Source organism: Lissotriton vulgaris, chromosome 5 (genome assembly GCF_964263255.1).
Source record: "Lissotriton vulgaris chromosome 5, aLisVul1.2, whole genome shotgun sequence".
NCBI classification, from domain to species: Eukaryota; Metazoa; Chordata; class Amphibia; order Caudata; family Salamandridae; genus Lissotriton; species Lissotriton vulgaris.
In genome coordinates this window covers 431,687,137-431,703,212 of record NC_141693.1, presented here as the reverse complement: position 1 = coordinate 431,703,212, position 16,076 = coordinate 431,687,137, and the positions used below count along the sequence as shown (strand labels likewise).

The window sequence follows — 16,076 nt, the reverse complement described above, 5'->3', positions numbered from 1 at the left end:
TGTGCTGCAGAATGAAGTACACCTATAAAGAGGAAACAATATATTTCTCCTTGTTGAGCCTCTGGTGGGAAGGTGTACAATTTTGACGCATTCCCAGGTCTACCACTGTTGGTAAATCTGGGAATGCGTCAGAACACATGAGTGGATACTTGAGAACACCTACACTGCACCTATGTCGAGCCTCCGCCACGCAGGGTAACTCAAGACTGCAACTTATGCTGCCTTCCTTTACACCAGATTTACCAAGCTATGCAGGGCCACACAGGGTGGCCTTGCGTGGCTTGGTAAATCTGAATCTAGGTTTTGCGTCGCCCTGCGTTGCCTTACATGGCGCAAAACATTGATACATCTGGTCCTATATAGGTAAGTATATACTATTCTTTGAAATCAATGTACTTTAATATATTGGAATATATGTGTGAAGGTAAGTATAGCAAACCAATACATTTGTGGGTCTACTTAACCTCTCAATATTTTTGCCACTATATTTTAGTAGCAAGATAAATATATATATATATATATATATATATATAAACAATTTCAAAGTTTTGCAATGAAGCAAGAAGTCGCGCACTCAAGGATTTCAGTTGTGAGGTTTTAATCACCGGATATCGCTACGCGTTTCGACACACCAAGGTGTCTTGATCACACGATAACCATTATCCCAAATCGACATGTTAAATACACAATGTGAAAACATTTCATGAACATAGAAAAGGTCATCAACCCTCCAACCATGCAAGTCAATACATTGTCGGCCATATTGGAGTGGGGTCACTCGTGAAAAAAGGTATGTAAAGGTATCAAAAAACCTTGTAAAAATTTACGCATTCTTTAAATCAACCAGGGTTAAGAGTAATTTAACCATATTTCATATTGCATAGCAGTTTAAAGTAAAATGATTAGACCAATAAACTAATCAACATTTCAACCATGTATAAATGAAAACATCGTGACCTCAAGTGAGGTGTCAGAATTGTCCTGGCAATGCTGAGAGCTTCAAAATTCAGAAAACCTATACTAGCGGTCTAGTGCCCACTTGGTACTGATAGGTGTGGCGATTAGTTAAACTACACGAGCCCTGTGTAGTGCCTAAGCCTCAAAACTAGACAGAATTGAAATTATACAAATAATATAATTGTATATGCTGGCGGTCTAGTGCCCCCCTGATTCTGGTTCGTGTAGCAAGAATTGAACCACACGATCCCCAGCAATACCAGATGTCTAGTGCAAAAAAGGAATAGTAGGGGGGTAAATGGCCCAAAACAATTGCATGACCATTCATGTAGGGGAGGGACAAGTAATAATTATGTTTCACAAAAAGGAGGAAAAAGTGCCCATAGTGAAAGTCTTATCTTTAAACAGAGTGAGGTGATTTCTTCCATTCAAGCTTGGAGATGAGTGGGGCCGTGGTGAGGTGGTCAGACAAAGTGCAGTTCCCCTTTCTAATCTCCTGAAAGAAAATTAACAGTACAAGATTAAAATGGTTTAAAACATATACATGATATACATGTTACTACAACATTCTGATAACCATGCAAGATTCACAGACAACAACTCTATATAATGGAGTATCAATTTTGACTACAGAAAAACTTCAGATTGAGCATAACAACATAGCAACACGTCTATTCATTGTGGAGATGAGTTGCTAATTCCTCATCCATATTGTGGCCTCCTGGGAACCTGGTCTCGAGCTCCATAATCCAACGTGACTCTCTCTTTCTAAGAGCCAGTTCTCTATTGCCACCCCTTCTGCCTATATTCACTTGTTCTACAGCATAGTATCTTAACAGGGAATTGTTGGATTTATGAACCTCTTGGAAATGTCTAGCTATGGGGTATTTGGCATCCTTATTAGTAATGGCTCTAAGATGTTCTTGGACGCGTTTTTTGGCCATACATGTGGTGCTACCCACATATTTGATGTTACAGGGACATTCCAGGATGTATACGACAAAGTTGGTGTTGCATGTAAGAAATTGCTTAATCTTTCTACGTACTTGGGTGCCTGGGACTTCTATTTCCTTGACCATGACACTAGCCGCACATACCCGACAATGTCCACAGGGGTAAAAACCTTTAAGCCCTTGGATATGTTGTTTCTTGGTCTCACTGATGTCACTCTTTACCAAAATATCCCTGAGATTCCTGCCTCTTCTATATGTTATTTGTGGTCTCTCAGTAATTTGTGGGCCTATGATGTTGTCTGCTTGTAATATTTTCCAGTTGTCGTTAATGATTTTTTTAACTTTGCGGGACTGGTCATGGAAGGTGGTGATGAGTCTAGTATCGGAGGTTGCAGGCTCATTTTTAACTTTAGGTATCAAGGTACTGGATCTCTCGATTTCATTCACTTTTTTAACAGCTTTGTTGAGGACCCATTCAGGATAACCTCGTTCTCTGAATCTAATTAGCATGATTTCTTGTTCTTCAATGAAACCTTCCTGATTGCTGCAATTTCTCCTAGCTCTTAAGAGCTCACCATAAGGTATGCTCCATTTCAAAGGGTCAGGGTGGGCGCTGAGGGCGTGAAGAAGGCTGTTCCCTGAAGTGTCTTTCCTGTGGAGTTTAGAAGTGAGCTGACCATTTGTAACTTCTATAGTGGTATCAAGGAATTCGACACTTTTGTTGCTGATGTTGAAAGTTAGAGATATATTGTAGCTGTTTGAATTCAGTTTATCAATAAATTCAACAGCTTCCATTTCAGTGCCCTGCCAGATGATGAACAAGTCATCAATGTACCTTATCCATGTTTGAACTTTGGTAAAGTATGGCTCAAGATCTTTATCTTCTCTTATCTCCTCCTCCCACTTTCCTAGGAAAAGATTGGCAAAGTTTGGGGAAAATGCTGAACCCATGGCCGCACCTCTAGTTTGTTTATAGATGGACCCATCAAACAGAAAAATATTGTTTTTCAAACATAGTTTCATCATGTTAACAAGCATGCATGTGTGGTCTCTGTAGCCAATTTCTCTTTGTTTAAGGAAATGGTAACAAGCCTCCATACCCTGGACATGGTCAATTATGGTGTAAAGGGCATTTACATCCATTGTGATGAGTAATGCCCCTTCCACCCACACAATGTTTTCGATTTTGTTAAGGAAATCGGTGGTGTCCCTAGTGTAGGAAGGGAGAAGAAAAACATATTCACGTAGGAAGTGATCAATGTAAACGGATAAGTTTTCATTGACACTCCCTATTGAAGAAATGATGGGTCTGCCCGGAGGTTCACTGATATTTTTGTGAACCTTCGGGAGAAGGTAAAATATCGGCATCTTAGGGTAGTCCTTTTTGAGAAAGCAGAATTCCTGCCAAGACAGGAGTCCTTCATTTCTCCACTCCAGTAAGCTATCCCATGTTTCAGTGATGCTGGAATTGTATTCATCAGAGTTAGACTTGCAGTAGAATACGCTCCTTTCTAGTTGTTTAAGAGCTTCAGTAATGTACAGATCCCTGCCCCACAAGACAATATTGCCTCCTTTGTCTGAAGGCCTCAAAATAATATCTTTGTCATCAGCTAGTGAGAAAATAAAATCCATCTGTTCTTTAGATAGATTGAAGTTTCTCACCCCTACTTTAGTTTGTTTATGTTTCAATTTGATGAGTTCCCTGGTGACTACTTCATGGAAAGTATCGATTGCATCATGAGGTAGTATAGGACAGAATATAGATTTAGGTTTAAAAGAAGTACAAGCCGCCCTGTCAGTTCTTGTCTCCCTTACTCCCATTATGGAGCTATTCGGTTGGCTATCACTGGACAACTCCGCCAAGGAGTATATATCTTGGAGGGTGTCCATGTCACCTATAGTTACTTCAGGTAAAACTTCTTCAAACACAATTTCTGGTGCTACTCTATCTGGTCTCAATGAGTGCCATTTTTTCAATTTCATTTTACGGACAAATTTAAACATGTCCACTCTAGTCCCAGCATAATCAAATAGTTCTGTTGGGCAAAAAGTTAGTCCCAGACATAGGGTTCGTTTGTCTTTAAGAGTTAGTGATCTAGATGACAAATTGATTATAGTTTTATTTACCATAGCGTCATCCATGATTATCTCCTTCTTCTGTAGCCACCTCTTTTGTTTCCCACTGGCTTTTTGTTGTTTTCTTCGTCTCTGCTGGAGCTTGATGCGTCTCTGGCGTGATCTCCCCGTCCTCTTGCTTGTCCCCTTGGTCTTCCTCGTGTTGTTCTTTTCTGGAAGGTTTGTTGCTGGGTTGTTTCCGTTTCCTTCTTGCGCCGGGTCCTGAGCACTCTGAACTCGTCTAAAAAACTCGCCGGTTTTTTAGTAACTTCTGTTTCTGACAGGGTACTTGTAGTTTTCTTTGATGCATCAGATTCTGATCCACTAGCGCTGCTCACTGTCACGCTGTCAGCTCTGGCTTCCGCATTGTCTGATGTTTGTATTTGTGGAGTAGTTTGTTTGTACAGGTAATCATATTTTGGGCTATAAGTAAGGATCCTCCCACTGTCATAGTCCCCACAGTCCCTGTGTAATTTGCGCTGCTTGCGATATTTAATGTCATCCTCATGGTTTTTTAGTCGGCCTTTTAGTTCATCCATAAATTTGTTAATTATATCTTGGTCCCTGCTGTTTTTGAATTCTTCCTCTAGTTCTCTAATTTGTTTTAGGATATCTTCTCGATCTTCCCATGCATATTTGATCAATATGCAAAGCATGTTCTTACTACTGGCCGCTGAATTTTGTGCCCATTCCTCCAACATCTTGGTGTTGGGTGACTCATGGGATGGTGTTATATAAATCCTTAGACCACGGGGTACCATTTCTTTTTCCACGTAGTCCTGTAAGGAAGTGGCTTCCCACCACCTAGCGCTTTCTTGTTTTTTAAGTTTTTCATATTTTCTTAATTGCATATTCAGGGGATTGCTTGTGGGTCTTTCCATTACTGCCGCCCCTGCTCCCCCTTTGCCTGGTGCTCTGGCAAACAGGGCTACTGCCTCTTTACGTCTCTCTCCCTCTTCCTCCATTCTGTAGTCTTATAACTCCAGTAAGTTGAATGAACTGGACTTGCACAGTAAACAACGCTTGGCACTGATGGTATATGTCCGGTGCTAGAAACGGAAAGGCTTGCCGTTTCAAAAAAACAGTGTTCGTAAAGAGCTTTTGAACTGAAAATCCTCCCGCTTAAATAAGCAGTTCCTGATGCCGCTAATGTTCCGTCCGGAAAGCACACTGAAAGAATAACGGAGAATTGAGTCCGAATCGGGACTACAGCTCGTGAGTTCGATTATTTCAAGTCCGTCTTCCAACCCTCACTCAAACCGGGGCAGCACACTCTCTACGCGCACCGCCAGTCTCAGAAGGGAACCAGCACGGAGATGCCGGCTCTCCCCTTGACACGGCGGGAAACACAGAAAGGCTTACCCGTGCGGGAGTTGAAGGCGGTGCTGTTCCGGGATACGTTTCCAAGTTAAAGTCGATGGTGTTCTCAGCGGCTGGCACTGGGTCCCTCCATAATATAATCCGAAGCACACAGGGTTCTGCTGGGACCTCCTCCCGTGGTCAGGTGGCGCGAAAATTCGGCAAACCCTCAGCCGAAAGTTTCAATAAACAATTCCAAAGTTTTGCAATGAAGCAAGAAGTCGCGCACTCAAGGATTTCAGTTGTGAGGTTTTAATCACCGGATATCGCTACGCGTTTCGACACACCAAGGTGTCTTGATCACACGATAACCATTATCCCAAATCGACATGTTAAATACACAATGTGAAAACATTTCATGAACATAGAAAAGGTCATCAACCCTCCAACCATGCAAGTCAATACATTGTCGGCCATATATATATGTGTGTGTGTGTATTCTGGTACCATACAGTGGGCAATATCATGCTCCTGAGACTGGTAAGTGGTTCATATGGTGCACATTTGGTTTGTCAGTCAATGGCACAAGTATCCTTCCACTGTATTCTAATCCGAGGGTCCTAACAACCCCTCCTTCCATGTTGTCAACTCGCTATCCTGGTTTCAACAAAAGGTATAATAGATTGATACCATTTATCTCTTAGGTATTCAATTATATTAGCTCTAATCTGGTGCTCCCTCAGTGACAGGGTCAAACTAGGGCCCAGATGTATCGAGAGCTGCTTCGCCGTTGCGTCACGAAAGATGACGCAAGACAACGCAAGCTCTTAAGTCAGATGTACTATGCCATGCAGAGCCACCTTGTGTGGCTCTGCGTGGCTTAGTAAATCTAGAGTTACGAGAGGCAGTGCAAGTCGATCCCTTGCACTAATCTCTGTTGGGAAGGCGTTCCAAGCATGAAGTGTGGGTGTCCCACGCGTCCGCCATGGGTTTTGGTGCATTCCAAGGTTTACTAAGATTAGTAAACCTGGTAATGAGTCAAAATGGTACTCCTTCCCAACATAGATGGAACAAGGAGAAATATGTATAGTTTTCCTCTGTATTTCCTCTTTCTACATGTGCTGCACTCTGCAGCACAAATAGAAAGAGGAAAGTGTGTCTGAGGATTGTTTTTGTGCAGGAAGGTGTGCCTTCCTGCATAAAAACAATTCTGCTTGTGCCGCAGACCTCCTTGCACCATGGCACAAGGGTACCTGCATTGGCGTTTGGCAGCCACAAGTGTGCCAGCGCGGAGAGGGGGCAGGAATGTGCCATATGTTAGTAATTATGGTGCACTTCTGCTCTCTCCATTCAACACAGCACAGCAAGTAGTTTTTCTGCGTTGCACCAAATGTTGATAAATCTGTCCCTCTGTTTCTCGCTGTTTGTAAGGGATACACGTTGTAGGCAGGTAGTTTGTTTGAACTAAATTCTTAACAAATAAGCAATCAAATAACTTGTGTGCTAGCTACTACCATGTGCTTGCCTATTGTGTCTATCATGTTTCTGCCTCAGCTATAACTGCCTGATTAGTTTGTACCCTGCATTACTATTACTGATTTTACTTTTATATCTAAGAGCATTACGCGACATATTTACTGTTACCCGCTTGGACCTAGAGTTTCGATATAATGTAGCACCTTCTCTGGTGGATCAAAGAAATTTATTTTCTCTTCTGCATCGACACACAGTCCTGGTGGAGGTAGTAGAGCATATGGGATGTTTATGTCTCTCAGACGTTACAAAGGAATACTGGGATTACATTTTTTACTGCTATAATAGAAGACTGGATTTTTGATTAACAAGAGATAAGATGTTGCCCTCATATTGAAAAACATGTGGGTTCTATATTGAGTTTTGTGGGCAGTCAGAACTCTAGGACTGGGCACAATACATTGAGAATCGTTTGGGACTTTGAACTGTACAGTCTAAAAATTACTACTGCTAATTTTTTTTAACTGCCTCTCAGTTTATGTTTGGCCTCGTCAAATATTCCAATTTGAATCTGTCTAAGTCACAGTGAAGGTAAAATTAATTCAGTGCCCATTGTACTCAACATAATTTTGCTGGTGTGCCATTGCCTGCAGCTTCCCATTGTCACTGTATTCATGCAGGCGAATCATGATCATTTTAGAGGCGCACCTTGCGGCGGGTGCTGACCGGAGTTATGTGCATTCTGTCCACTACTATGTCCTTTACTGTGTTTTGATCAGCGGAGTGAATCATGCGCACTATAAGTTAAATTAACATTAAAATAACATAACATAAGTGTATATTATAATAGAAGTGTTGCTTTACATCCTGAGGGCAATGTGGATGTAGAAACAACAGTGCAGGGAAGGATTAGTGGCATTAGTGCTTTACATGCTAGGGGGCAATGTGGATGCTGGAATAGAAAGTGATGGCAATAGTGCATTACCTGACTGGAAAAAGGATTACAGGTATAGCAATCTACCTTCACATGTCTGAAGGTGGTGTGTACAATGGAATGGGGCTGGTGCTCGATAGGCTAGAAGGCAATATCATTATTGAAATGGTAATTGTGCTTTCATGCTGGGGCAGTGAGGAGTAGTGGCATGTCAATGGTGCTTTACATTCCTGCTTGTGGGTACTATAATGGCAGTTATGTAGTGGCGTAGCAAGACCTTGTGCCACCCGCGGTTGCCCCTGAGTTTGTCACCCGTGGCCACATGTAAGAGCGGGGGGATGCCGACGATTCCTGTCCTTGCCACCAGGGGGTGGTGTCTATGCTGCCACCCCCACATCTTGTGCCTCCTCCTTGCTACTGCAAATATGCTTTATATGCTGGGGCAATAAGGATCATCAAAATGTCAATGCAGCTTTACCCATTGCATTGCAATCTAAATACTGAAACGTAAATTGTGCACCGGATGCAGGATTTAATGTGGATGTTGGTTGGAATGGTTGAGAGGCTTTACAAGCCTATGAATATCAACCTCCTTCTCATATCGAAGGGCTGTACCTGGAGATCTTAAACACAATTTAAAAAAAAAAAGATGCTCTGCATTAAAATACAATCTAATCATTGTGGTGGAGTTTGAATCAGGGTGTGTTTATGGGCCACATATTTTTTAAATGATGCTATGCACAATTACGTGTGCAACCACTAAGCAGCATGATAACAAAAACGCACAGCATGTGAATCTATATGAGATGTCAAAGTGAATCTACAGATGTCAAGTTGAGAAGCTACTGTTATGCAACTCTACCAATTTGAAATTCTTTACCAGTCTCAATGTGGACCATAAACATGTATATCTTATCAGTTATACTGATGGGACATACATAGAATATGTGGTAATGTCAGACCACGTCATCTCGTTTATTATGCTTAATTTATTGAGTGACTATAATTCTAGAAAGCATTCGCCCGTATAATTATTCCCATCACAGCAGTTCTGTGACCATTTTGTAAATAAAGTCACCTGTCCTTATACGGCATTATATTAGGCCATACGTAACATTTCTTAGTATTTGGAAATAATATCTGTTTGTGCTAGACTTCAAGAATAGTCACAACTGGACTCTAGTCATTCACCATGTTTATTTCTTGGACTGTGTTTCATGCTATTCCACATGTTGAAATATCAAAGTAAAATCTAGGTGCCATACATACCAATAAGACTTCAGAAAGTCACTATTGGGGTTGGCTCCTGGAATGTGGTAGAGCTTCCCCAACAAGAGTACACTCACTCTCCCGTCAGTGCACAGTGGTATAGTCATTCTTTGACGATGAACCGTGCTACAGCCACCCTGCTGTGCACTAGCAGGGTGGTAGAGATGTCTTTCACTGACATGTGGTATTGTTGCCGTGCTCTGTTGGTGCATTGTGGTAGAGCTGCCTTGTCAGTGCACTGTGGTAGATCTATGGTGTTCTGCTGGTGCTCTGTGGTAAAATGATTCTCCACTACTGGTATATCATGGTAGGGTGGTCATGCTTTAGTGAGGCACCTTGACTGAGCTTGCCTGCTCCAACAGTGCAGTGGGGTGATCCCTCCTCTCAGTGCTATCTCAATGTACCACAGCAGTGTAGGACACTCCCCATACTAGAGATGGTTCATATACCTACAGTTCAGATAACATTTGTTTTTATGAGGTCCTGGGTGCATTCACGTGTTACCTTACCACATCCATAAGCAAATGTATGTGTTGCATTATTCAGGTGATCAGAGTGGTCAAGTAGCTACTGGGAGTTCTTAGAGAGCATGACTCTGTGAGCAGGTGTCCGTGTCTTGAATTTGGTGCAAGATTTCACAAGGGAGGGGAAAGTGTTGACATAATCTGCTTCCAATATACAAATACAATACGCTGAACTCTTTAATTTCTCCTACCAAGCAGATATCTCACCCGAAGGTCGCCTTGAAGCCACCACTGAAGCTTAGATGACCGCATTTGATTACATCGCCGTGGGACGCACAACACAAGTGATGCAGACTCTGTGTGCTTGGGGTTAGGTGGTCTGTGTCCACGACACCTATCCTCCAATTGTATGGTACAGCGCAACATCCATTCTTCCTCTAGGACTGCAGGATAAGAGGTGGAATCTTCTGGCCCACTAGGAATCTATCGGCTTTAAATCGTATTGCATCAAATGGAGGGTCCCTCGATTGTCTGCAGCCCCAATATGTGCACTTTAAACTGCGTCCCTACCATCAGTACGTGTTATGTCCAAACACTGCCAACATATTTTCCATCTGAACAATCAAGAAGACTCTTGGAATCCATTGACCATGTTTGCAAAATGTAGTCTTTCTTTCCTGAATGCAGTAGTCTGGCCCACTCCAGGTGTGCCACATTCTAGTGGTGGACTTAGTTTCAGCAACAAACGTGAAATCTGAGGATTATATAATCATAAAATCTATAGAAGATAATCGATCAATAAGTCATCATGGATATACCAGGGACCCTGACCAAATGGTGCTGTGATGGAACTGTCAAAACTTGTACCTAGATTTGTTCAGAATACCACTCAATTGACATTTGCCTATGATATGCAGAAGTCTTCCGCTTACGTAGCCAAATGCACAGGCAGTGTACATCTTAGTTTACAGGAATATTCTAAAAGTAGATTTACTATGTTGTATGATAATTTCTATATTTGCAATAATAAGAATGTTTTTGTTCTCTTCAATTTAAAATTATGTTTGCTGTTGCACTTTTTTCTACTTGTAAACCTCATTCCATTTCTCCAAAAATATAGTTAGCAGACCAAATATTGTCCCTCGGGAGCAGGTACCTGGAGGTCTCGCCGAGCACATCATTGTACTAAAAATATTATTTTTGTTAATTATAACAGAATCCCTCTTACTTTCCTCTGTTTCTTGGGCAGATGGGCCTACATCAAAGTGTCAAGTTGTCTCAATGGAGCAGTGCCTCTAAAAGCCTTCACCACTCTCAACAGACCGTTCAAACCCAGAAGCTCCATAATAAATGGTGTACTTTGCCCAGGAAATATCCCAACATTCCAGCTGGAGTTGTGGACCTTTGAGCAAGAACTCTACCATACCCTCTTGACAAAGAAGAGCTGGGATCTTACACGAGAGCTTCCCAACATTCCCAAAAATTAGTCAGAGTTGATGATATGTGGGCAAGCGTCACAATACTTCAACACAGTTAGTGGATATTGAGGGAAATCTGAGAGAGGTCCCCGATATTCCTATAGCGACAGGAGGTGAAAACCTGCAAATGAACACCTCATAGTTCCTAAAAGAAGCAGGATATGTGAACCTGTGAGCAGACTCCCACCATTCCATACCAATAACAGGTCCTAAGGACATTTGAAGGAGCACCCAACATTCCTAACAGAGAGAGCAGTTGAAGACATGTGTCCAAGTTACTTCACATTCCAAAGGATAGGAGCTTCGCATCGGTGAGCGAGCCTCATGATATGTCAATAAGAGCAGTAGAATCAGTGAATAGGGAGGTCACAACATTCCAGGGCAAGTATAGAGGTGCTCACTCTTCCTCCAACCACGGAAAAGCACCCCTTTGCTCTCCACGTCCTACTAATAGGCTGTCCTTCTCCAGCATCTGAAAATGACCCAAGAGGCTTGATATCTGACTGACCCGTCCCTACTCTTACCTTTGTTTCAGACATTCCAGCTGCCAGGAAATCTTCCAGTTTGCAAACATTCCCGGTTTCTCAGGTATTCCATCAACAATCCCTCATATGGGCTTGGCCACTGTGTGACACTTTAAACCAAGCATCCTAACGCCTGCTCAGCAAATAAGGTTAATTTGCCTTTTAATGGGGTGGGGGGAGATGACAACAACACTCATACGCCAAATTGTAACAGTAGACGTTGTTTCATCATATGCCAGGGGTATCCAATTAGCATCACAAACTCTTTGACAACCAATGACATCAAAATGGCGGATACTTGTCCACCCCTTTGTCCCTCTGCAGTGCCCCATTTATTTTGCAAGCCAGGGGGTGTGGAAGAGGTAGACACTATAGAAAGCAGTGGTACGTTCAGTTCCTCGTATTACCTTCGTGGGCCGTGAAAAGGGCAAGGAACCAAAAGCAGTGTCAGTTGTACCAAAGGGTAACAAATCAAGGGCAGCAGCTTCAACTCCTGGCCACCCCTAATAACACCCATTATTTCTTCTATGGGGTAACCCATTTTCATTGTAAAAACACTAACAGTGTGTTTTATTGGCATGAGAAAGAATTGATGCATTCTCTCCTGTACTTGCACTTATTGTGGACATTCGCTTCGCTGCAGATTTGGGAGTAGTTTAAACGGGTCTAAACTACTTGGGAGGTGTTTTTTATTTGTTTTTAGTGAACATAAAATGCAAGTTTTGTTACTGTTTTTAATGTCATTCAAATGGGCAGGTGGCAGATCGTTTCCTGCATGTCACATGACTAGCCTAGTCCTGTGGTCTCTGTATCACTTGCATTCTATTGCAGCCAGACGGTGGCCTCACATTGGTAAAGTTAGATGGTCAATTGCAAGCCAATAACATGTTTTTCATAAGATGTGGAAGTATTTAGTGGGTAAGGCAGTTCAGACTGAGCTATGTTATACATTACAAAAGGTATGAAATCCAGAAGTTATGTAATGCATGCTGAATACTACTGAGGTGTAAGGTCAAATGGACACAATGCTGGTATTCGGCCATCCTTTGAACTATGGACATTCCAGGCAGAGGTTTCACACCAGAAGTTCCTTAAGGCGTGTGATTCAGTGCAGTCTGATCTAAAGCGGACTGCTCTGATCTGGTCGGCTACCATCCAGAATGCTGTGATTCTGACTTCTGAGATCCAATATATACCATATGTCACCCCTCTTGGGACCTTAACTGAGTACATGAACCCATACAACAAGGGAGCAGCTGCTCATTTGTTGACAATGCAGTAGAATGCACTGACTCAAGATGTCAGGGACTAGCGAGGGTCTTGGGCTTGAGGTACTTCTCTATAAGGTGCATACATACATGACCAGGATTCTGAAGAGGGTTGTTGAGTCAGGAAACTCAATGTTGCCCTCCAGTCTGGAGTCCTGATCCTCACACCTGCATCAGGAAAACCTTGCATGTTCCAGACATCACGGAACTACAGGGATGGAGAAGGCATGTCTATCACTGTTCTCCCAGAATAACAAGCCCATGGTCACAGGAGTGTGGAATTGCATACTGTGAAATTGTTATGAGTGCAAGAGATTAAGTGAAGGGCTTCTTAGTCAGTCTTCTGGGAGAAACCCTGACCTCTACTGTATTGGGGGAAACGAGAGCTGGATAAACCTGTAGTTGGGGGAATTGGTGACTTCAGGGCAGATTCATCTCTTTAGTACAGTGTTTTAGTTTCCTTATTTAGTCCTATTGCTGCCCAGTGTTTCCTCATCTATCCTCCTCTCACACCTAGAGATGGGTATGTCTCTTCAGACAAAGCATATTTGGGAGAACTGTCACGGTGGTAATGCAGTCACAAAGCTGCTGTTGGTTTCCTTTCCTACCAAAGCAGAACACATGAGAGGAACTACCAGCTACAGTCTGAAAAACATCCCATTACACAAGATCACTCAAGGACTGGGCCTTCAGCATGATTCCACAGGTCAGCTTTGGCATCACACCCTTGTAGTTTTACTTATTTCTTAAAAACTTGGGTGGCTTTTGGGGTCAGGTTGTGTTTTGAAAACTTTCTAATAAAATAAATAAAAATAATTAAAAAAACACAAACCCATCATGCATTGAGGCCAAGTTGAAAACGTTGCTAGTACTAGAATTCCACAGGCGTAGTAGCCGTATTCGGTTTTAATTCCATACCCTGGGAAAGTTGTCTGAATGATTTTCTCATGAGTTTGTGTAACTTGGAACAGGGATAGCTAGTACAAGATGCCCATAATGAGCAATTACAAGGTGCAGCACATGGAATTGGGTGCCTAGAAGATTGTGCTATATTGTACTCATGCGCCCGAGTCTTTTAAGAGTGAGTAACCATGAAAAAGAATAATTTCTCCCCAGTTCAAAGTGGAATATCATAGGAATGGCAAATGCATTATGAGTTTAAACTTAAAGCTGATGCACACATTACAAATATGTCTCATCTATTGTTAAGGGGGATGGGGGTGTGCCAAGGGCTCATGCAGTCCATAGATTTTACAGGGTACGCTGTCAAAATGTTTTACTATAAGAAACCTACTGTTTGCCTCACTCGTCCTTTTGACAATCCTATGCAATTGTTCGGTAACGACGTTGAGAGTTTTAGTTAGATTTATTTCTGTGCTGAGAATGCCCAGGTGGCAAGACTGGTTCAGACTCCCTTTCTCTCAACTACCAGAACATGGATATGAATATGAACAAATGTGCTTCTTAATATGTATATGTGAAATCTGGGAAATTGATTTTGATATTGTGCAATGCTTAAATCAGATGTTTTTCTAATAATAAAGTCTACAACTGAATTTTGTGTGGATGAGTCTCAGCCTTTGGTATGTAGTGAGTGACTGCACTTGTGAATGTAAGGATTAGTTATCTAATCACAGTGTGTGTTTGTGTGATGTGCTCCTATTTGATATTTCAACAGCAGATGAACAGCACTCTAGAAATTATAGGTTAATTGCTTTGGACTTGGAAGGTAATTATTTGGCAGATTTCTCTTATCTAAATCGAAAATATGGTCTGAGGAAAATACATTTCTGAATTTCAGACACAAAGGCTTCCATTCTTGATGCTCTACAATATATAACATCTTTATTTTAGCCTAAATAGTCAAAAAAGGCTTGCTTAACTCTAAAGACAAACCATGTGCATGTTTTTGTAGACTACCGTGTTGTGTTTGTTGCTGCTTCTTGAAGTGGAGAGCCTAACAGCAAATGGCAGCCCCCAGGGCCTTAAAATAAAGACAAAACAACGTAAATGCTGCAAGGGGTGGTGGAGCAATGTAAGAGTGGCTAGGTGAATGAAACAAGGATTTTAGGGGGATGAAATAAAAATAAAGCCTAGTTGGAAGAAGAAAGAAGCATACGAATGAGACAGCAGCACAGAGCACCTGGACAGAGGGAGAAGCACATAAGAGAAAGAGCAGAATGAGAGATAGAGAGAGAGAGAGAGAGAAAGCAACCCTTCGTGGAAGGCAGGTATTTGGCAAGTGAGACGCAAACGAGGCAGAGAGCTATAAAGCACATGCACTCTGGATGACTGCTTAACAGAAAAGAAAGAGTGGTTCCCTAAATGTGAGCAGTGGAAGGATACAAGTTAGCCAATCAAAAGGATGGTAAAGAGGCTTTGATCCAGGAGAGGGGCAAACACACAATGGGTAAGGAAATTAATTGAATAAGAAGCGATGAATAAGAGTGACAATAAAGCCAGACAATGAAAGCAATAGGTGAGTTATAAGCCCCCCATAAAATCTTGGCATAGCCCACAAAATTACCAATCAAAAAGAGAGTGAGGGAGAAAGGGTACACTCTCAGTCCCCCTATGAGATTAATTTTAACAACAAGAGAGTGTAAATTCATAGAAAGCAAGACAAAAACCAGAAAGCATGGAACAAAATATACAAATCAAATTGGTTTGTATAGAAGGCCCTCACTCACCAACATGGTTTGTGATATGCTTCATCACTGGGCCCCACTGGGTGAAGCCGAATGCCTCCCCGGTGTGCTTCAACGCCATATTTACTGCGGAGCTGTTTTTTTTGTGAAGGTGGTGATGAGTGTGGTGAGTGTTTAAAAATGGCCAGATTGTGTCTCACAATTTTTTTTTATTCATTAGCCAATCGGTCATAATAAAATTATGTGTGGGAAAATTTACCAAATGTAATCGTTTGGCTATTTCCACTTAGAGTGGGGTCGACATATTTCTGCCCTTATCTTGTCATTTACTGGGCATTCTTCAGGATCATGGGAGAGTGTACCTCGGCGGTATGGGCACACTAAGGCCCACTCTGACCAGATGACGTGAAAGTTAAAAACAGTGACAAAATGTGTAAACAAACCAACAGGTTTGTGGGGTAGCCTCAAAATTGGAGGTGCCCGTTGGATCTGTGGAAACAAAATTGTGACAGACAACATATAAAACATACAACATAAAATTAGTGCGTTGGTTTGGTAGTCTATTCAGAGATAAACCATGCTCTAAGGTAGTGATCTGGTTAAGAACCTCGAGTAGGTTCACCAGAAGGCTACTGTAATGGTATTTTACAGTGGCGGCGTTTTAATTGCCAAACAGGTGACGACTGAAAGCGGT

At 42.0% G+C, this 16,076-nt stretch overlaps 1 protein-coding gene across 4 annotated transcripts in view; it reads left to right on the top strand.

Annotated features, from left to right (window-relative positions):
• Positions 1-14,286, top strand: part of ADAM8 (ADAM metallopeptidase domain 8) — a 168,929-nt gene extending 154,643 nt beyond the window's left edge. Inside the window, exon 25 of one of the 4 annotated variants that reach the window (XM_086921842.1) lies at positions 9,723-14,286. In XM_086921842.1, coding sequence (XP_086777968.1) covers positions 9,723-9,770 — 48 coding nt within the window. In that variant the 3' untranslated portion in view covers positions 9,771-14,286. Of the gene's footprint in view, positions 1-9,719 lie in introns of all 4 variants that reach the window. The other 3 variants (XM_086921844.1, XM_086921843.1, XM_086921841.1) reach the window with 3 other exon arrangements.
• Positions 14,287-16,076: the final 1,790 nt, after the last annotated feature.